Below are 17,587 nucleotides of genomic sequence, written 5' to 3'. Positions count from 1 at the left end.
GCTGAAAGTATGTATAATTTGCTAATAAACCTAATTTATGAGGTTGAATCAACCTGATTGCAACTGTAATGTTTTCAATTTAATATTAGTATTTGCTCTTATATTTTTAACAGTCATGGCTGAAAACCCATGCTTGTATTTTACAATGTACAGTGTTAAATGCAAATACTGCACCCAACTTATTTTAGTAATATTTTTTTAACCCTATGTCCAATTAACTGAGAACCCAGTCAGTAATAATGCTAGAATAATAGGACAGTAAAGCAAAGATTGTAGCCTACAATAGTAATACAAAAACAATTATTATAATCAATTGCTACACTGTAGGAATTCAAACACTATGGTAAGATTTATTTTTCCATTTTCAATACTTTATTATATGCTGGGAAATTTGGGGAAAAAAATTTGAACTATGAGTAAAGATTTTTCAACTTATTTAGTACTCCAACAATCAGATCTGGCTGAATTGACAAAAATCTCTTAACAGTTAAAATGAAATACTTAATCATGCATTAAACATAGTCAAAAATATTTACATGAGTAGGCACAATACAGTAGCAATGATGCTATTTAAACATCATCCATATGGCTTGTACAGTAGAACTATTACCAAGAAAAATCATTAGTTACAACACAAATTACAACACAGACATACAAATACATGTTTAAGCTAAAAAGCTAATAATTATGCAGTTTAACCAAATAATTTCAATAGTGCAAAGGCATAAATACATTTTCAATTCATTGTTCTATAAACATAGATGACAAGTAGAAACAAGTATGTATAAAACAGTGCAACTGGTATATTCATTCGCTAATGTACAAACAAATCTGCACCGGAAACACTCCATGAGTATCTCCCATGTTTTAAAAAATTTCACATATTTCATGTTAATACTTATCTGCCAATTTAGATTTAAGGGATAAACAGAAACTGTCCAACTACTGTGTTTAATGCTTTAAAGACCCCAGTGAGAACTATAATCTTTCTATGAGTTTATTATCGCATTTGAGACAAAACCCTTTTTTAGTCATAATTTAAAATATCAGCTGCTCTGTGCCCATGGTCCAAAATAGCATGGAAAAAACCTGTTTCCTTTAACTTCCACTGAAAGGATCTACCCAAATGTAACAGGTGATATTAAAGTTATGCTCTCACATGTGGTATTTTAATAGGAATGTACTGGCAAGATCCCATTTAAATTATTATGGTAATATGCAAAATTCTTGGCCTAACAAAACAAGAAGAAGAAAAAAAAAACTGGCCAGGGGTGAAATCTAAATGTAACATGATTCTAATAGTTACTGTTATACAGTTTAATAAAATTCTAATTGTACATTTTTTTTTAATTAAAAACAAAATGTTTTTTGTACTAGACAAGTTCTTTCTTTCTTTTTGCCAATCATGCAGAGCCATGAATCACTGATGGTGTAGCCCTTTAACAAATCCTCAATTTAATATTAAATACCTATATCACACAATGGGTTATAAGATTTTGGCCTTTTCATATACAAACACTGCCTGTTTACATCTGTCTAAGCAGCCATTACACATTAGATATTCAAGCCTCTAAAATAAACTTGGCCCTTGAGAACCCCTATCTGGTGACTCACATATTAACCAGTGTCGTTGTTAAAAATGACTCAAGATTGTTATATAAAACTGTTTACCACTCTTAGTGAATCAAAATTAGTTAGGCAAATCAATCTTTTTCCTCATGTGTCCTAAATATTTGTCCCCCTAGACATCTTTTGTCATTTTTTGTATTTATTTATTCAAAATTATCCACTAATGTTTCGCAGTTTAGTTATTGAGGATCAGTTTGTCAAGATGCCTGTTTCTTTTCAAACTGCGACTAACAAAATGCAATTAGACAGCTTTTGACACACTCTGAGGACATTTACTGCTCAGCTGCTAGCCTTGGATGGTTAAGTCATGATCAGAAAATAAACATGAAACCCTACAACACAGTGAATGAAATTTACCTGTTTTTAAGCAGATCAAAGGCTTTTAGTAATACTAAATGTCAACTATAAATTGGCTGAATCGTCAAAATTCACTGCGTCTGAAATGTAGTCTAGTCCCTTTATTGGGGAACTACATATTACACTGCACTTTCTAGTTGCCAGGTGCCAATAATTAATCACTATTTCCCCTTTGGGGATTAACATAATGTTATCTTATCTTAACTGAGATGTGATTTAGTGCAAGATAAAGATGAAATGAACTATCATAAAAATATATATAAAAAATATTTTGTCCTCGAAGCAGGCTAATTATCATTTAAATGTCAGTTTGTCCATATTTAAAACACTGTTTTTGTGTAAATTACACATCTGCAGTTTAGGAACTGAGCTTAGTATGTCAAAATTTGTGAATTATAATGTTAACAATAATTTTTACTTTGATTATGATTATTATAATTAAACAGTAATCATAACCTTTTAATCATATCTGTGGAATAAAGTTACATTTACAGTAAATTGAAGAAATTATTTAACACTATTTATCCAAGATTTTATATTGTGTTGAAAATAAATACAATTTTACGCCTTGATTGTAGATTTCATGCTTCTCACAACAATTTACCACAGTAAATGATGGATGTGATTTAGAAAAGCAATAAAAGGCTACCAACTTACTTAAAAGAGCATAATTAATAAATCATTTGACTATTAAATGAGCATCATGAGCCAATATTTAATGGTAATACAGTGCTAGTCTAACTGCCAGTTTATATAAAGGTAACTATTATGCTGCTGTTTAATAAGTAAGCTTATTAACAGGGAATGCTCGTATAAATTCAATATTTTAATAATATCTATTTATCTCTCATTTCATAATCCTCAACAATATCCATCAAATTCAATAAAATCAGATTTGCTAAACAGCCAGTTCAACATGCTTTAACTGTATTTATATGTTGGGGAAAGAAGTCTGTAAGTCAAACTTTATCCTTCATTGTAGGTTTAATGAGCATTATATGTAGCTGAACTCATAGTAAAAGATTTTGTTGAATGGACATTCCTATTCAGCATCTAGATATAAGTGAAAGGTTTTATATTACCAAAGAGAGTTTGGATTAATGGCCAACTATATCTGAATATAAGATGTCAGTCATTATATCATTCAGTCATTCATTCTACTTCTGTGATGAATGTCATGGTTCAAGCAAATTCACTGACATTTATTCTAAACATATTTTAAAATCACAAATATTCCTTTAGGATGTTCTTTTGGTTAAATGAAACAGGTATCATCAATAAAAACATCTGTTTATAAAATAAACTATGTTCATAAAATATTAAATCCATTTTTGGGGGAAAACAAAACTTCTGTTTATGCTGCTGTTTACTGCTGCTGCTGAAAGAAAACTTCTGTTTTGTTTTGTTATTTCATTTAAATTTTCTGAAATCTTCTAAAAGCAAAGCTCTTTCAGAAATCCAATTTATCACCAGTTGAAAAGTGAGTTCTGTCCCAGTGTCATGAAGTAGATCTGACTGCTGCCTCCTGACATGACAGAGGCAAAAAAGACCTGCAAAACAAAGGATCAAGCACACTATAGTTAATCTCCCAACCCTATTCAAAATAAAGGTTCCTTAATGGTTCTAAATTATGTTATAAGGACAAAAAAAAAAACCTCTTGGTATGAATAATATATATATATATATATATATATATATATATATATATATATATATATTAATATTTCCTGAGACAAAAGATGGAAGGAAAAAATGATCTTTAGTTCCAAGAATGGTAAGTTTATTTTTAAGAATTTAACTAAGAACTTAATATAAAAGGTAAGTTTTTATCTTCATAGCATACATGCACAAACACAGAATTATCAGTATATGTTAACTGATTGCAAAAACAAGTGAATTTTGGGCATTATACCATGTATTTTTAACTATCAGAGTTATAAAAATTTCCATGCTAAATGAAAACATTTTAAACATTACACTACAGATCAAATATACCAAACTTTTTGTATGGTCTTTACGCAAATAAAATACATAAAATAACTGAAATTAACATATGATATGATTTTTTTATTTCAGTACCAATATCCAAAATCTCTGTATAAAAATATGTATCAAATGAATGTACCTTGTCGTTTCTCTCACACAGGAACTTGAGTTTCTGGGCCTTTTTATGCATGAAGACTCCTTCTAAATTTCCAGTATCAGCCGATCGCAATTCTATAGCCTTTTCTCCCCAACCCATGACTTGGTTTGACTGAAGATAAGCTGTGAAAATAAAAAAGGAACTTCTTATCAGAGGGGTCCACAAGAGAGTAAATGTATTTAAGAGAAATATATACACAGACACTATGTTAATTACTTTTTTTTTGCAATTGTTGCATATTTTAAAGCAACATTAAGTAAGATTTGGGCTCTTGAGGCTCCCTCCTAGTATAAATCATACCCTTATTCCAAAGTTACAAAGTGAAGTTTCTGCAGTGCTGAGCCCAAAATAGCAATGATAGAGGCTATATTCTCCCTATGACAGACCAAGGAAGCATCACAATGTTTTTGCAACTGTAATTTAAAAAAAAAATATTACGTAGTGTTCCTTTAAAGGGGAAATAATATGGAAAATATTTAACTTTCTGAGAGCATGATCTGGATCTCCTACCAATGCGCACACTGTAAAATAAAACAACCCAGTCAGGGTTAGTCAGGGTTTTATTTTTTTTCTCATTGTAATCTGCATCAACATGAAGGAGCAGTGGTTCTACACTGACCTCCACCTGGATCACTAAGATCCTCATCCAATCATGGAGAGCATGTGCAGCAAAGCGCCAAAGAAAATATATTTTGGCAACAGTTAGTGTCTTAGGGTTGTCTGTGTGAGCCCCACTCTGGGTGACTGTTTATAAGGAGTTTGGTGTGGTCTCCCTATGTCCACGTGGGTTTCCTTCAGGTGTTCTGGATTTCATGTGAAACATGTTTATAGGTGTATTGGCTACTCGAAGGTGTCCATAGGTGTGTGTGTGTGTGTGTCTGTGTGTCTATATGTGTGTGTGTGTGTGTGTGTGTGCGTGTGCGTGTGCCACCCTGCGATGGACTGGCGCACCCCTCCAGGGTGTGTTTCCACCTTGTGCCTAGTAATTCTGGGTGGGGTCCGGATTCGCCATGAACTGGACAAGTGGTTACAGACAATGAATGAATTAAATGTATCCGCAATCTCTATTTTTTGGTCATTACCCAAAGCTCATGACCATAGGTGAGGGTGGGGAACCTGACCCGTAAATTGGGAGCTATGCTTTATGGTTGAGCTTTGCTTTATGGTTTATGGTTGATACAATGACCACATTAGTGCAGATGCTGCACCTATACTACAGCTGATTTCATGATCCCCCTTCCCATCACTCGCAAAACAATACCCAAAAATACATGAACTCTCTAACTTGGGGTAGATTCTCACACTCTCACACTTAGAAGTGCTTATCCACATTACACTCGGCTGCAAACCATAAAGGTGCATGCTGGAGGCCTCCATATGAAGGAGTCATAAAGACAACATCATCTGCAAATAACAGAGATGACACCTTTCAAGCCCCATAGGAGCCCAGACTCCGCCAAAACACTAAGCTTAAATGATTACAAAATCAACTAGTCAGAATGAAACATCTACTATGTAAAAACACAAGATATACCAAAATAGATGCCCAGAACATGCTATTTTACCCAAGTGTGTGCTTTTATGTCTCATGACTTTGATTACCCATTTTCAATCAATCTGTGGAATCATTCATATTCAGTCAATCGATACAATGACTCATGTTCAATCAATCTCTCACTTTCACAAAAAAGTGCAGAGAATATACTTCTAAAGAGTACATAAATAAAGTATTCATTCATTCATTATCTGTAACCCTTATCCAGTTCAGGGTCGCGGGGGTCCAGAGCCTACCTGGAATCATTGGGCGCAAGGCAGGAATACACCCTGGAGGGGGCGCCAGTCCTTCACAGGGCAACACACACACATTCACTCACACACTCACACCTACAGACTGTGTGTTTTTGGACTGTGGGAGGAAACCGGAGCACCCGGAGGAAACCCACGCGGACACGGGGAGAACACACCAACTCCTCACAGACAGTCACCCGGAGCGGGAATCGAACCCACAACCTCCAGGCCCCTGGAGCTGTGTGACTGCGACACTACCTTAATTTATTTTATATTTATATACTGGGAATATTTACATGGACTACATTGCTTTAAATTATTTTACAGTATTAGAAATGGTGGGGAGTTGCTAAATGGCTCTGTCTGCTGGCTACTGCAGCAAGCCAAGCATAAAACAAAGCTTCTAGCCAAGCATAATGCAAAATAACTGTTAAATAAATAAATAAATAAATAAGGCATTACTCCTTACTGATTGGTCAGATGTAATGCTCTAAACAAGTTCATTCCTTTGCCTTAGATTAAGTGTTTCATTGGTCAAGGAATTCACTGTCCATTCTCAATTCCACTGACAATAAAGGTGCACTCTGTAAATCTACATATACCGAAATCCATGTTTTGCTCTTCATATTTTGTTAGTCCCTTTTCACCATTTAAAATTGTTAGGATCCCCACAGTGCCACCATAGGACAGGTATGATTTATGTACACTAACATGGTGGTGTGTTACTGTGTGCTGGTATGAGTGGATCAGACACAACAGTGTTACTGGAGTTTTTAAACCCTGTGTCACTGTCTCCAACCTAATATATCCAGTCAACAGCATCCTGTGGGCAACATCCAATGACTACTGGTGAAGAACTAGAGGACGTGCAGTAACAGATGCCCTGCTGTCTCTGACTTTACATCAAGGTGGACCAACAAAGTAGTTGTATCTAATAGAGTGGACAGTGAGTGGATGGTCAGTTGAGCTGAGACAATGGACAGTGAGTGTAGAAAAATGGAGGTGTCCATAATGCCATGGTTGATCAGTGTGTGCTCCAACACCGATGTAACATCCCTCTTCCAGATATTGTGGGATGGTTATTTTCAGCAACTCACCTACAGAAGCGGGCATTTCTCCCCACTGCAGCACTGTCTCCTTGGTGATACGGCCATAGGTGTCGATGTAGATTCCTTCATCCTCATAGCACACCAATAGCCCCATTCCATTGCAGTTGGGCAGGATGATTATGGCATGAGGATGGATTAATCCTTGGATCTGAAAAATGCAGATACGAAATAAGCACACTGAATCAGTTTGTCTTATAGTTGTGCAAAGATATTGGCCTTTATTTATTTGTACTCTAATCACACATTTAGAAAACTTTTGCAGCAACGGACTCATGATATTTACAAACCCCATTTTCGCAAAGTTTTGGACATAGTGTAAAATACACTACAAACAAGTATCTGATTCGTTAATTCTCTTAAAGCTTTATTTATTTAAACCCTTATTTAACTGGTAAAAATACAAAGAATATATTCTCAAAGTTTAAGCTGAACAACTTGGTAGAGCTTTACAAAAAATACGAATGTTGCATTTTCATTGTTAATGATAAAAGATACCATTCAGACAGTTAACAGTGATAGGTGCAAAAGCCAACATCTCTCATGGTTTATGAGATGCATCAGTGGCAATGGCATTGGCGACTGGCATGTGAGATGTTTTCATTGAGGTTGAGCCAAACATGTCGTTTCCTGGGACTCCATGGTTATTTCAGCAGGGCAATGACAGTTTAAACAGTTTCTTGGTTTACTGCTCACAGATGCCCCTATTATAATGATTATAATGTTCTTTTAATTTGTTTTCCATTGTGCTTAATGAAAGAAAAATCCCATTTTAATCAGTCCTTGTGCCATAGTTATCCTTCCAATAGCAGTGGAATGGTACTACTTGTGCTATGAGAATGAAGGAATCTGCATCAATGCCTATTGCCGCATCACCAAGGAGACAGTGCTGCAGTGGGGATAGATACCTGCCTCTGTTGGTGAAAATAACCATTCACCCATAGCTGAAGGGGAGATGTTACAACAGTGATTTCCTGTGGAGGAGCATACCCCATGACATAATGACCACCTCCTTGTTTCTACACTCACTGTCTATTCTCTCAGCTCCACTGACCATACAGGAGCACTTTGTAGTTCTACAGTTACAGACTGTAGTCCATCTGTTGTTCTGCCTAGTGTTTGCACCCTTGAGAGATTCTAACACTTTATATTTTCTCTGTTGGATTTAAGTTCTTGGGGGCTTAATAGACTGACATCAAGATTTTTCTCATAGAAAACACAAGTAGATTAGATTTGTCACTGTGTTGACCCAGACTGATGGGCGGCACGGTGGCGCAGCAGGTAGTGTCGCAGTCACACCGCTCCAGGGGCCTGGAGGTTGTGGGTTTGATTCCCGCTCTGGGTGACTGTGTGTGAGGAGTTGGTGTGTTCTCTCTTTGTCTGCGTGGGTTTCCTCCGGGTGCTCCGGTTTCCTCCCACAGTCCAAAAACACACGTTGGCAGGTGGATTGGCGACTCAGAATTGTCCGTAGGTGTGAGTGAATGTGTGTGTGTGTCTATGTTGCCCTGTGAAGGACTGGCGCCCCCTCCAGGGTGTATTCCTGCCTTGCGCCCAATGATTCCAGGTAGGCTCTGGACCCACCGCGACCCTGAACTGGATAAGTGGTTACAGATAATGAATGAATGAATGACCTAGACTGCACGCTTGGTCATTATTCTTCAATAAATGCACTGATTTGCAATATTTCTATAGCACATCAACCTGTGTATGTGGTTACATATATGCATGGACCTTATATATATGATATCATATATCATAGATATACCTATGATATCAGAGCCAAATTAAGTATGCATGTGTAGAAATCTGCTGTTAAAAACGGCACATTAAAATATCACCTCCAGCCAGGAAATTAAATCACACAAATATATTTCACCATGCATTTATCTCAATTATTAAATACCTCTATTAAAAAAAAAAACTCATTCAATTCAGCAGAGTGAAGCACACATGCAAATTGGATATAGATGTGCAGATATAACAAAATCTCATTCTTTAAACATAAACTTTAAATGAACATCACAAATTGTAAAAAACAATTAACAAGTTTACAAGCAAAGATTTTTGCCAATGAATGAATTATAATTTTAGAATATGCACAATCTACACATTCATACATCTATATTCAGTAAACTCTACATCATCTTCTGGGTTGCAGTGGGTGCAGACTGCGAAGCCTAATGGTCTGTCACAATAACCACAATATTATAATACTGAGCTATTGGCCGTCAAACTGCAAAGAATGGCAAGCAACTTTCACAACTGCGATGTAAAGATATTTCCCTTTTTGCATGGTCTTTCTTGTTTTACACTTTGGTGCATGTGTAATGAATGTTAAATTGTTTAAAAATCTTAAAGTTTAGGAGTGTAATTTTTCCCAACTATTGGCTGCTGTAAAGCAGTAAAGCTGCTGCTGCTGAATGGTTGAGTGTCAGCATTCATTTTATAAAACGAAAACAATGGCAGCAAACCTAGTCACAAAACTAAATGCAATTTTGCCCGTGAACCAAATGAAGAGAGAGAACCAGCGAATTTAAACATGATAATATGCAAAATCTATGCCAGAAAGGTCACTGTGAAATGGGTAAACAGACAGAATTTGAGATCTCATCTAGCTACTTATCATCCAGCTATCGAAGCCCAATTGACTCCACCAGAACCCAGTCATGGAGCAGCCTAAGAAGGAACAGTTTGGTTCCAGCCGACAGTTATAACACTAGAATCAGGAAAATTAAGTCATTTTGTGCACTAATACCACATATCAGAGCGATGAGCAACGTAAGATTCATGGCACAGGATTTTTTCCACAGTGACAGCCCTAGAGCCTACTGAGAATAATTGGGCACAAGTCAAGGACAAACCCTGGATTGGATAGAAACCCAGTCCATCTCAGGGCGTCATACACTCACTCAAACATGTGGAGACTTAAAGCCAATAAACCTACCAACATGAGGTTTTGGGACTGTGGGAGGAAACAGTGGCACTCACAGGCACAGGTAGCCCACACAGACACAAGGGAAAGCGAACCTTACTTAGACTAACCTGAGGAGGGGACTGAACTTACAAGTCCAGGAACCTGAACTTGTATGGCAGCGACACTACCCACAGTGCTGCCCTGCACAAGCTATTCAGCATCCTAATGAAAATCTCCAGTTACATGAACGTAACCACGTAAGCAAATATAAAATTACAAACATACATAACGTGACCATTGTAGTGTAAAGTTTCTACTATTTCTACATAAGACTAAATTTGCAGAGCACTACATAGGTTGTGTTCAACAGGATTGTAATTTCATACTCTATTCAGATTAAGGTGTACATATCTGCTACAAGCCTTACTTGTAAATATAAATATCTGACACAAAGCAGGTGAAGTAATCCTAGCAAACAATGATGAGCAAAATGGAATAACTGCACATATACAGTGGCGGACCAACCGTGACCCTGAACCAGGTAAGCGGTTATAGACAATTAATGATATAAATGGGATATTTAGTTCCATAAAAATTTGTAATCTGATAATAAAGGACCCTCTGAGTCCTGTTAGCAAGTAATTTTTTCGCAACAGTTTGATTTCTACTTAGAACTTGGCAATAAAACGATCTTGATAAATTTTTGCACAATAACGATGATAAGCTTTGGGGAATAGAGTTAAACATTAGTTTCTATGCCCTGTTAGCACCACTAATCCTTCAAATGGGTTAAGTGTAATAGGTTTACCGTTTAATCTGTTTAATTTATCTTGTTACTCTTTCTGATTCTTTAAATGCTTGAGGTAGTAATGCCCTAAGAATGTTTTCATAACACAAGAAAGAGGACAGATTACTTTTTATGGTAAGAAAATTATATTATAAGCAGTCATTTCTATAGTCACCTCATGTAGAAATACCACCAGAAACCACTAGATTCATAAAGCTTAAAAAAAGTTTCTCTTTTTCAGGATGTCCTATGTGTGAAGGGTGAATATACATAGAATTTTATGAGTAATGACATACAGGGTGGGCCATTTATATGGATACACCTTAATAAAATGGGAATGGTTGGTGATATTAACTTCCTGTATGTGGCACATTAGTATATGGGAGTGGGGGGGGGGGGGCTTTTCAAGATGGGTGGAGACCATGGTGGCCATTTTGAAGTCTGCCATTTTGGATCCAACTTTTGTTTTTTTTTAATGGGAAGAGGGTCATGTGACACATCAAACTTATTGGGAATTTCACAAGAAAAACAATGGTGTGCTTTGTTGGTGTGTTTTAATGTACCTTTATTCTTTCATGAGTTAATTACAAGTTTCTCTTTGTTGCCATTGACATGTCGTAGAGGTTAACACGTGAGGAGCGTATAGAAATTGTGTTGATGTCTGGTGAACGCAGTAACTCATTGCAGCAAATTTCAATGCAAGACACCCTACAGGACCAACCATCTTACATGCTACAGTTAGTAAACTGCTTGCCAAGTTTCGTGAAACTGGTTCAGTGTTGGATTTGCCAAAATGTGGACGCATGAAAACTGTCACTAATGAAGAAACACCTAGCTTCATTCATCAAGAGCCCACAGCGTAGCACTCACTGCATGTCACTGGAGAGTAGCATCAGTTGAACATCCCTTCGGCAGATATTAGCTACTCACAAATGGCACCCTTAAAAACTCCATCTGCTGCAGCATCTCAACGAGGATGACCCAGATCGGCGCACTGAAATTGCAGAGTGGTCAAAACAAAAATTGGAACAGGACCCTCAGTTTACACAGGAAATGTTGCTCAGTGATGAGGAAAACGTTTATGTGAATGGTGAAGTTAACAAACAAAACCACCGCTATTGGTCTGACACTAACCCACATTGGATAGATCCTTCCAAGACTTTTGGAACAAAAAAATTTATAGTATGGTGTGGTATATGAGGTACAAAGATAGTGGGGCCATTCTTCATCAAGGCCACTGGATATGCGAAATTGCTACATGATGATGTGTTTTCCTCTTTATGCACTGAAGCTGGCACGTTCCCCGAGTTTTTCCAGCAAGATGGTGCACCACCACATTATGGGTGTCAGGTCAGAGCATTCCTAGATGAACAGTTTCCTGGAAAGTGGATTGGTTGTCGTGAGCCAGTTGAATAGCCCCCAAGGTCTCCCAATCTGACCCTTAAACTTTTATCTTTGGGTTCATCTGAAGGCAACTGTCTATGCTGTTAAGATAGGAGTTGTGCAGCACCTGAAACTACGGATACTGGAAGCCTGTGCTAGCATATCTCCTGCGGTGTTGCTATCAGTGTTTATAGAGTGGGAGAAGAGGGGTGCATTGACAGTCCAACACAATGGGCAGCACTTTGAACACATTTTATAAGTGGTCAGAAACTTGTAAATAACTCATGAAAGAAAAAAGTTACATTAAAACCAACTAATGTGTCACATGACCCTCTTCCCATTGAAAAAACAAAAGTTGGATCCAAAATGGCTGACTTCAAAATGGCCACCATGGTCACCATCCATCCATCCATCCATTATCCACCGCTTATCCGGGTCCGGGTCGCGGGGGAAGCAGTCGGAGCAAAGAACCCCAGACCTCCCTCTCCCCAGCCACCGACGCCAGCTCCTCCGGGGGTATACCGAGGCGTTCCCAGGCCAGTCGAGACATATAGTCTCTCCAGCGTGTTCTTGGTCTGCCCCGGGGCCTCCTCCCCGTTGGACATGCCCGGAACACCTCTCCAGGAAGGCGTCCAGGAGGCATCCGAACCAGATGCCCGAACCATCTCAACTGGCTCCTCTCGACGTGGAGGAGCAGCGGCTCCACTCCGAGTCTCTCCCGGATGTCCGAGCTCCTAACCCTGTCTCTAAGGGAGAGTCCAGACATCCTGCGGAGAAAACTCATTTCAGCCGCTTGTACCCGCGATCTCGTTCTTTCGGTCACTACCCAAAGCTCGTGACCATAGGTGAGGGTTGGGACATAGATTGACCGGTAAATCGAGAGCTTTGCTTTTCTGCTCAGCTCTTTCTTCACCACAACGGACCGGTACAGAGCCCGCATTACTGCTGACGCTGCACCGATCCGCCTGTCAATCTCACGCTCCATCTTTCCCTCACTCGTGAACAAGACCCCGAGGTATTTAAACTCCTCCACTTGAGGCAGGATCTCACTTCCAACCTGGAGAGAGCACTCCACCCTTTTCCGACTGAGTACCATGGACTCGGACTTGGAGGTACTGATCCTCATCCCTACCGCTTCACACTCGGCTGCAAACTGGTCCAGCAAGAGCTGGAGGTCCCGGCTCGATGAAGCCAACAAGACCACATCATCTGCAAAAAGCAGACATGGGATCCTGAGACCACCAAACCGGACACCCTCCGCCACTTGGCTACGCCGAGAAATTCTGTCCATAAAAATTGTGAACAGAACCGGTGACAACGGGCAGCCCTGACGGAGTCCAACTCCGACTGGAAACCAGTCGGACTTACTGCCAGCCATACGAACCAGACTCCTGCTCTGTTTGTACAGGGACTGGATAGCTCGTAACAAAGAGCCCAGTACCCCATACTCCCTGAGCACCCCCCACAGAATACCCCGAGGGACACGGTCGAATGCCTTCTCCAGATCCACAAAACACATGTAGACTGGTTGAGCAAACTCCCATGCACCCTCCAGGATCCTAGCGAGGGTAAAGAGTTGGTCCTGTGTTCCACGACCGGGGCGGAATCCGCATTGTTCCTCCTGGATCCGAGGTTCAACTATCGGTCGGACTCTCTTCTCCAGTACCCCCGCATAGACCTTACCGGGGAGGCTGAGGAGTGTGATCCCCCTATAGTTGGAACACACCCTCCGATCCCCCTTTTTAAAAAGGGGAACCACCACCCCAGTCTGCCAGTCCAGAGGCACTGCCCCCGATGTCCACGCGATGTTGCAAAGACGTGTCAACCAGGACAGCCCCACAACATCCAGAGCCTTGAGGAACCCGGGGTGAACCTCATCCACCCCCGGGGCCCTACCGCCAAGGAGTTTCCCTACCACCTTGGCCACTTCAGCCCCAGTGATAGACGAGCCCCCCCCGGGGTCCCCAAGCTCTGCTTCCTCTGCGGAAGACGTGCCGGTGGGATTGAGAAGATCCTCGAAGTATTCCTTCCACCGTCTGGTGACGTCCCCAGTCGAGGTCAACAGTTCCCCACCCCCACCATATACAGTGTTGGTGGAAAACTGCTTTCCCCTCCTGAGTCGCCTGACGGTTTGCCAGAAACTTCTTGGAGCCGACCGAAAGTCGTTTTCCATGTTCTCACCGAACTCCTCCCACACCCGAGTTTTTGCCTCAGCGACTGCCGAGGCTGCGAGCCGCTTGGCTCCTCGGTATCTGTCGGCTGCCTCCGGAGTCCCCTGAGCCAACCAGGCTCGATAGGACTCTTTCTTCAGCTTGACAGCCCCCCTCACCCGGGGTGTCCACCACCGAGTGCGGGGATTGCCACCCCGACAGGCACCGACAACCTTGCAGCCACAGCTCCGTTCAGCCGCCTCAACAATGGAGGTCCGGAACATGGCCCACTCGGACTCAATGTTACCAGCCTCCCCCGGGATGCAGTCGAAGCTCTGCCGGATGTGGGAGTTGAAGATCTTTCTGACAGGTTCCTCTGCCAAACGTTCCCAGCAAACCCTCAACACACGTTTGGGCCTGCCAGGTCTGTCCGGCATCCTCCCCCGCCATCTGATCCAACACACCACAAGGTAGTGATCAGTTGACAGCTCAGCGCCTCTCTTCACCCGAGTATCCAGAACATATGGCCGCAGGTCAGATGATACGACTATAAAATCGATCATCGAAATGCGGCCTAGGGTGTCCTGATGCCAGGTGTACTTGTGGACACCCTTATGTTCGAACATGGTGTTCGTAATGGACAAACTGTGACGAGCACAGAAATCCAATAACTGAACACCACTCGGGTTCAGATCAGCGGGGCCGTTCCTCCCAATCACGCCCCTCCAGGTCTCACTGTCATTACCCACGTGAGCATTGAAGTCCCCCAGCAGAACAATGGAGTCCCCAGAATGAGTGTTCTCCAGCACTCCCTCTAGGGTCCCCAAGAAGGCATGGTACTCTGAACTGCTGTTCGGTGCATAAGCACAAACAACAGTCAGAGCCCTTTCCCCAACCCGAAGGCGCAGGGAAATTACCCTCTCGTCCACTGGGGTAAACCCCAACGTACAGGCGCTAAGCCGGGGGGCTATGAGTAAGCCCACACCTGCCTTACGCCTCTCACCCTGGGCAACTCCAGAGTGAAAGAGCATCCAGCCCCTCTCGAGGAGATTGGTTCCAGAGCCCATACTGTGTGTCGAGGTGAGCCCAACTATATCTAGTCGGTACCTCTCAACCTCGCGCACCAGCTCAGGCTCTTTTCCCACCAGAGAGGTTACGTTCCATGTTCCAAAAGCCAGTTTCAGTAACCGAGGATCGGAACGCCAGGGCCCCCGACCCCGACCACCACCCGATCCACAATGCACCAGACCCGGATTACTACCTCTCCCACAGGTGGTGGGCCCATGGGAGAGTGGACCCATGTATCCCCTTCGGGCTAAGCCCGGCCGGACTCCATAGGTGAAAGTCCGGCCACCAGGCGCTCGCCAAGGAGCCCCTCCCCCAGGCCTGGCTCCAGGGTGAGGCCCCGGTAACCCTGCTCCGGGCAAGGGAGGCTGTGTCCTCGTTGTCTTTTTCATCTGTGTCTTTATGGATCACTCTTTGTCTGGCCCATCACCTAGGACCAATTTGCCTTGGGAGACCCTACCAGGGGCTATTGCCCCCGACAACATAGCTCCTAGGCTCACGCAGGCACGCAAACCCCTCCACCACGTTAAGGTGGTGATCCAAGGAGGAGACCATGGTCACCACCCATCTTAAAAAGTTTTCCCCCTCCCATATACTAATGTGCAACAAACAGGAAGTTAATATCACCAACCATTCCCATTTCATTAAGGTGTATCCATATAAATGGCCCACCCTGTAGATGATCCTTCTAAAAATATTTGTAAGGACGACTAAATGACGACCGTTGTTTGTTCAGTCATGGTACAAGCAAATAAATTTGTTAAAGAAGACATTTATAACAAACTCCTGGATATAGCTATTGACAAATGCTGTACAGTATGTACAGAATGAACTGAAGGCTCTGCAGCTCAAAAAAAAAGAGCCTTTACGTCTATGAGAGGGGTGCAATTTTCCACCATCTTGAAATTACCCAAGTAGAAGCAGGACTGTATTGAACAAATACTAACACTGAGTGGAAGGTGATTTACGGGGGGGGGGACTGTATCAAACTTAATACTGATTGGACTGTGATATTCAGAGGCAGGACAAAGCTGTTGGTTAATACTGTGGTAGAATGCAAGAAAAACATTACCTCTCTATTGCTTGTGCTGGTGCATCATCACGCTAATGGACCGGCCATCGTTAGAAGTGAGATTTTCATTATCTGGGCAGGTTAACCAAAATGATTTACATAATTCCAGCAAAATTCTTCCTTGTGAACAATATGCATACTATGCGCATGTTTGTTATATTCTTATAATAACAATGTAAATATTTTATAGTAATAAAGTTTTGGCATCTTCTCTCAGCATTTTTAGAAGGATGTCATTTAATAACTGTAACAGTGTTTTTAATATCGTGATTTTATACTGAGATATTTAATTTTATATTGTGATAAATATTGCGATAGATCAATATTGAAAATTCTTGTGTTAACATTTCTGGCCATATTGCCCAGCTCTTCTTCTACTTATCCATTTCTTGAGTGTGAAGTTAATGTTCGTGGATAATATGCCCAGTTAGATTAATGTGAGCTATAGGAAACCAGAGTAATACCGCTGAACCATGCACTCTTCTTGCAGGATCACTGTTTCAACCAACACTTCACATTTTTTCATGCCACTCAACACTCAGTCCTAACTCATGCAACAGCCTTTTTATGGAAAGGAACAGCAGTGTGGGTGTACTTAATGAGACCTTATAAATATGTATTTTTAAACATGACTCCATTCCTATTTCAGGGGAAAAGAGCCAGGTTAATTATTTAAACAAGTTTTTATACTTTATCAATGCCAGCACCCTGACTAACACAGTGAGCAAATTATTCTTTTTACATGCCTTACAGAATTCCTCATCCTGTAGGAATGACACAAAATTCTTTTTAAAAAATGAATAGGTTATTATATGAAATGCCAGATGTTTTTAAACAATGAAAAAGACATATACACCCACGATCAATTCAACATCATTTCATATTCTCTTTCTCTCGCACACTCTGTCGCTCTCTAAAACACAAAAACAAGTCATCACTCTACTTGCCTGACTGAGAGAATGCTTCGCACTGTCTCTCCCATCTTCCTGTTGAGCCACTACAATCCTTAGCATCAACACTGGCATCCAGAGACGCAGCGCTATCTTAATTCTTTGCCGTGGTATTCTCATGAGCACTGCTGGCAGTGAGTGTGAGTGGGTGTGAGCCTCTACAAGTGTTTGCGTGTATGTCAGAGAAAGCATATAGATATTTAGAAAAAGAAAAGAGCAACAGTGAGAGAGGTATATAGAAAG

The 17,587-nt window shown here is 40.9% G+C and overlaps 1 protein-coding gene across 4 annotated transcripts in view; it reads right to left on the bottom strand.

Moving 5' to 3' along the window:
* Positions 1-363: 363 nt before the first annotated feature.
* The window catches only part of si:zfos-2326c3.2 (mitogen-activated protein kinase kinase kinase kinase 4), an 84,477-nt gene continuing 67,253 nt past the window's right edge, over positions 364-17,587 (bottom strand). For all 4 annotated transcript variants that reach the window (XM_066649806.1, XM_066649809.1, XM_066649807.1 and 1 more), the window contains 3 exons: positions 7,015-7,174; positions 4,112-4,251; positions 364-3,536 (listed from right to left, as the gene is read on the bottom strand). In XM_066649806.1, coding sequence (XP_066505903.1) covers positions 3,453-3,536; positions 4,112-4,251; positions 7,015-7,174 — 384 coding nt within the window. In that variant the 3' untranslated portion in view covers positions 364-3,452. The remainder of the gene's footprint in view (positions 3,537-4,111; positions 4,252-7,014; positions 7,175-17,587) is intronic.

The sequence above is a fragment of the Hoplias malabaricus genome, chromosome 17, assembly GCF_029633855.1.
Source record: "Hoplias malabaricus isolate fHopMal1 chromosome 17, fHopMal1.hap1, whole genome shotgun sequence".
Lineage (NCBI taxonomy): Eukaryota > Metazoa > Chordata > Actinopteri > Characiformes > Erythrinidae > Hoplias > Hoplias malabaricus.
Note: the sequence above shows the minus strand (reverse complement) of the source record. Positions and strands in the feature narration are given on the sequence as shown.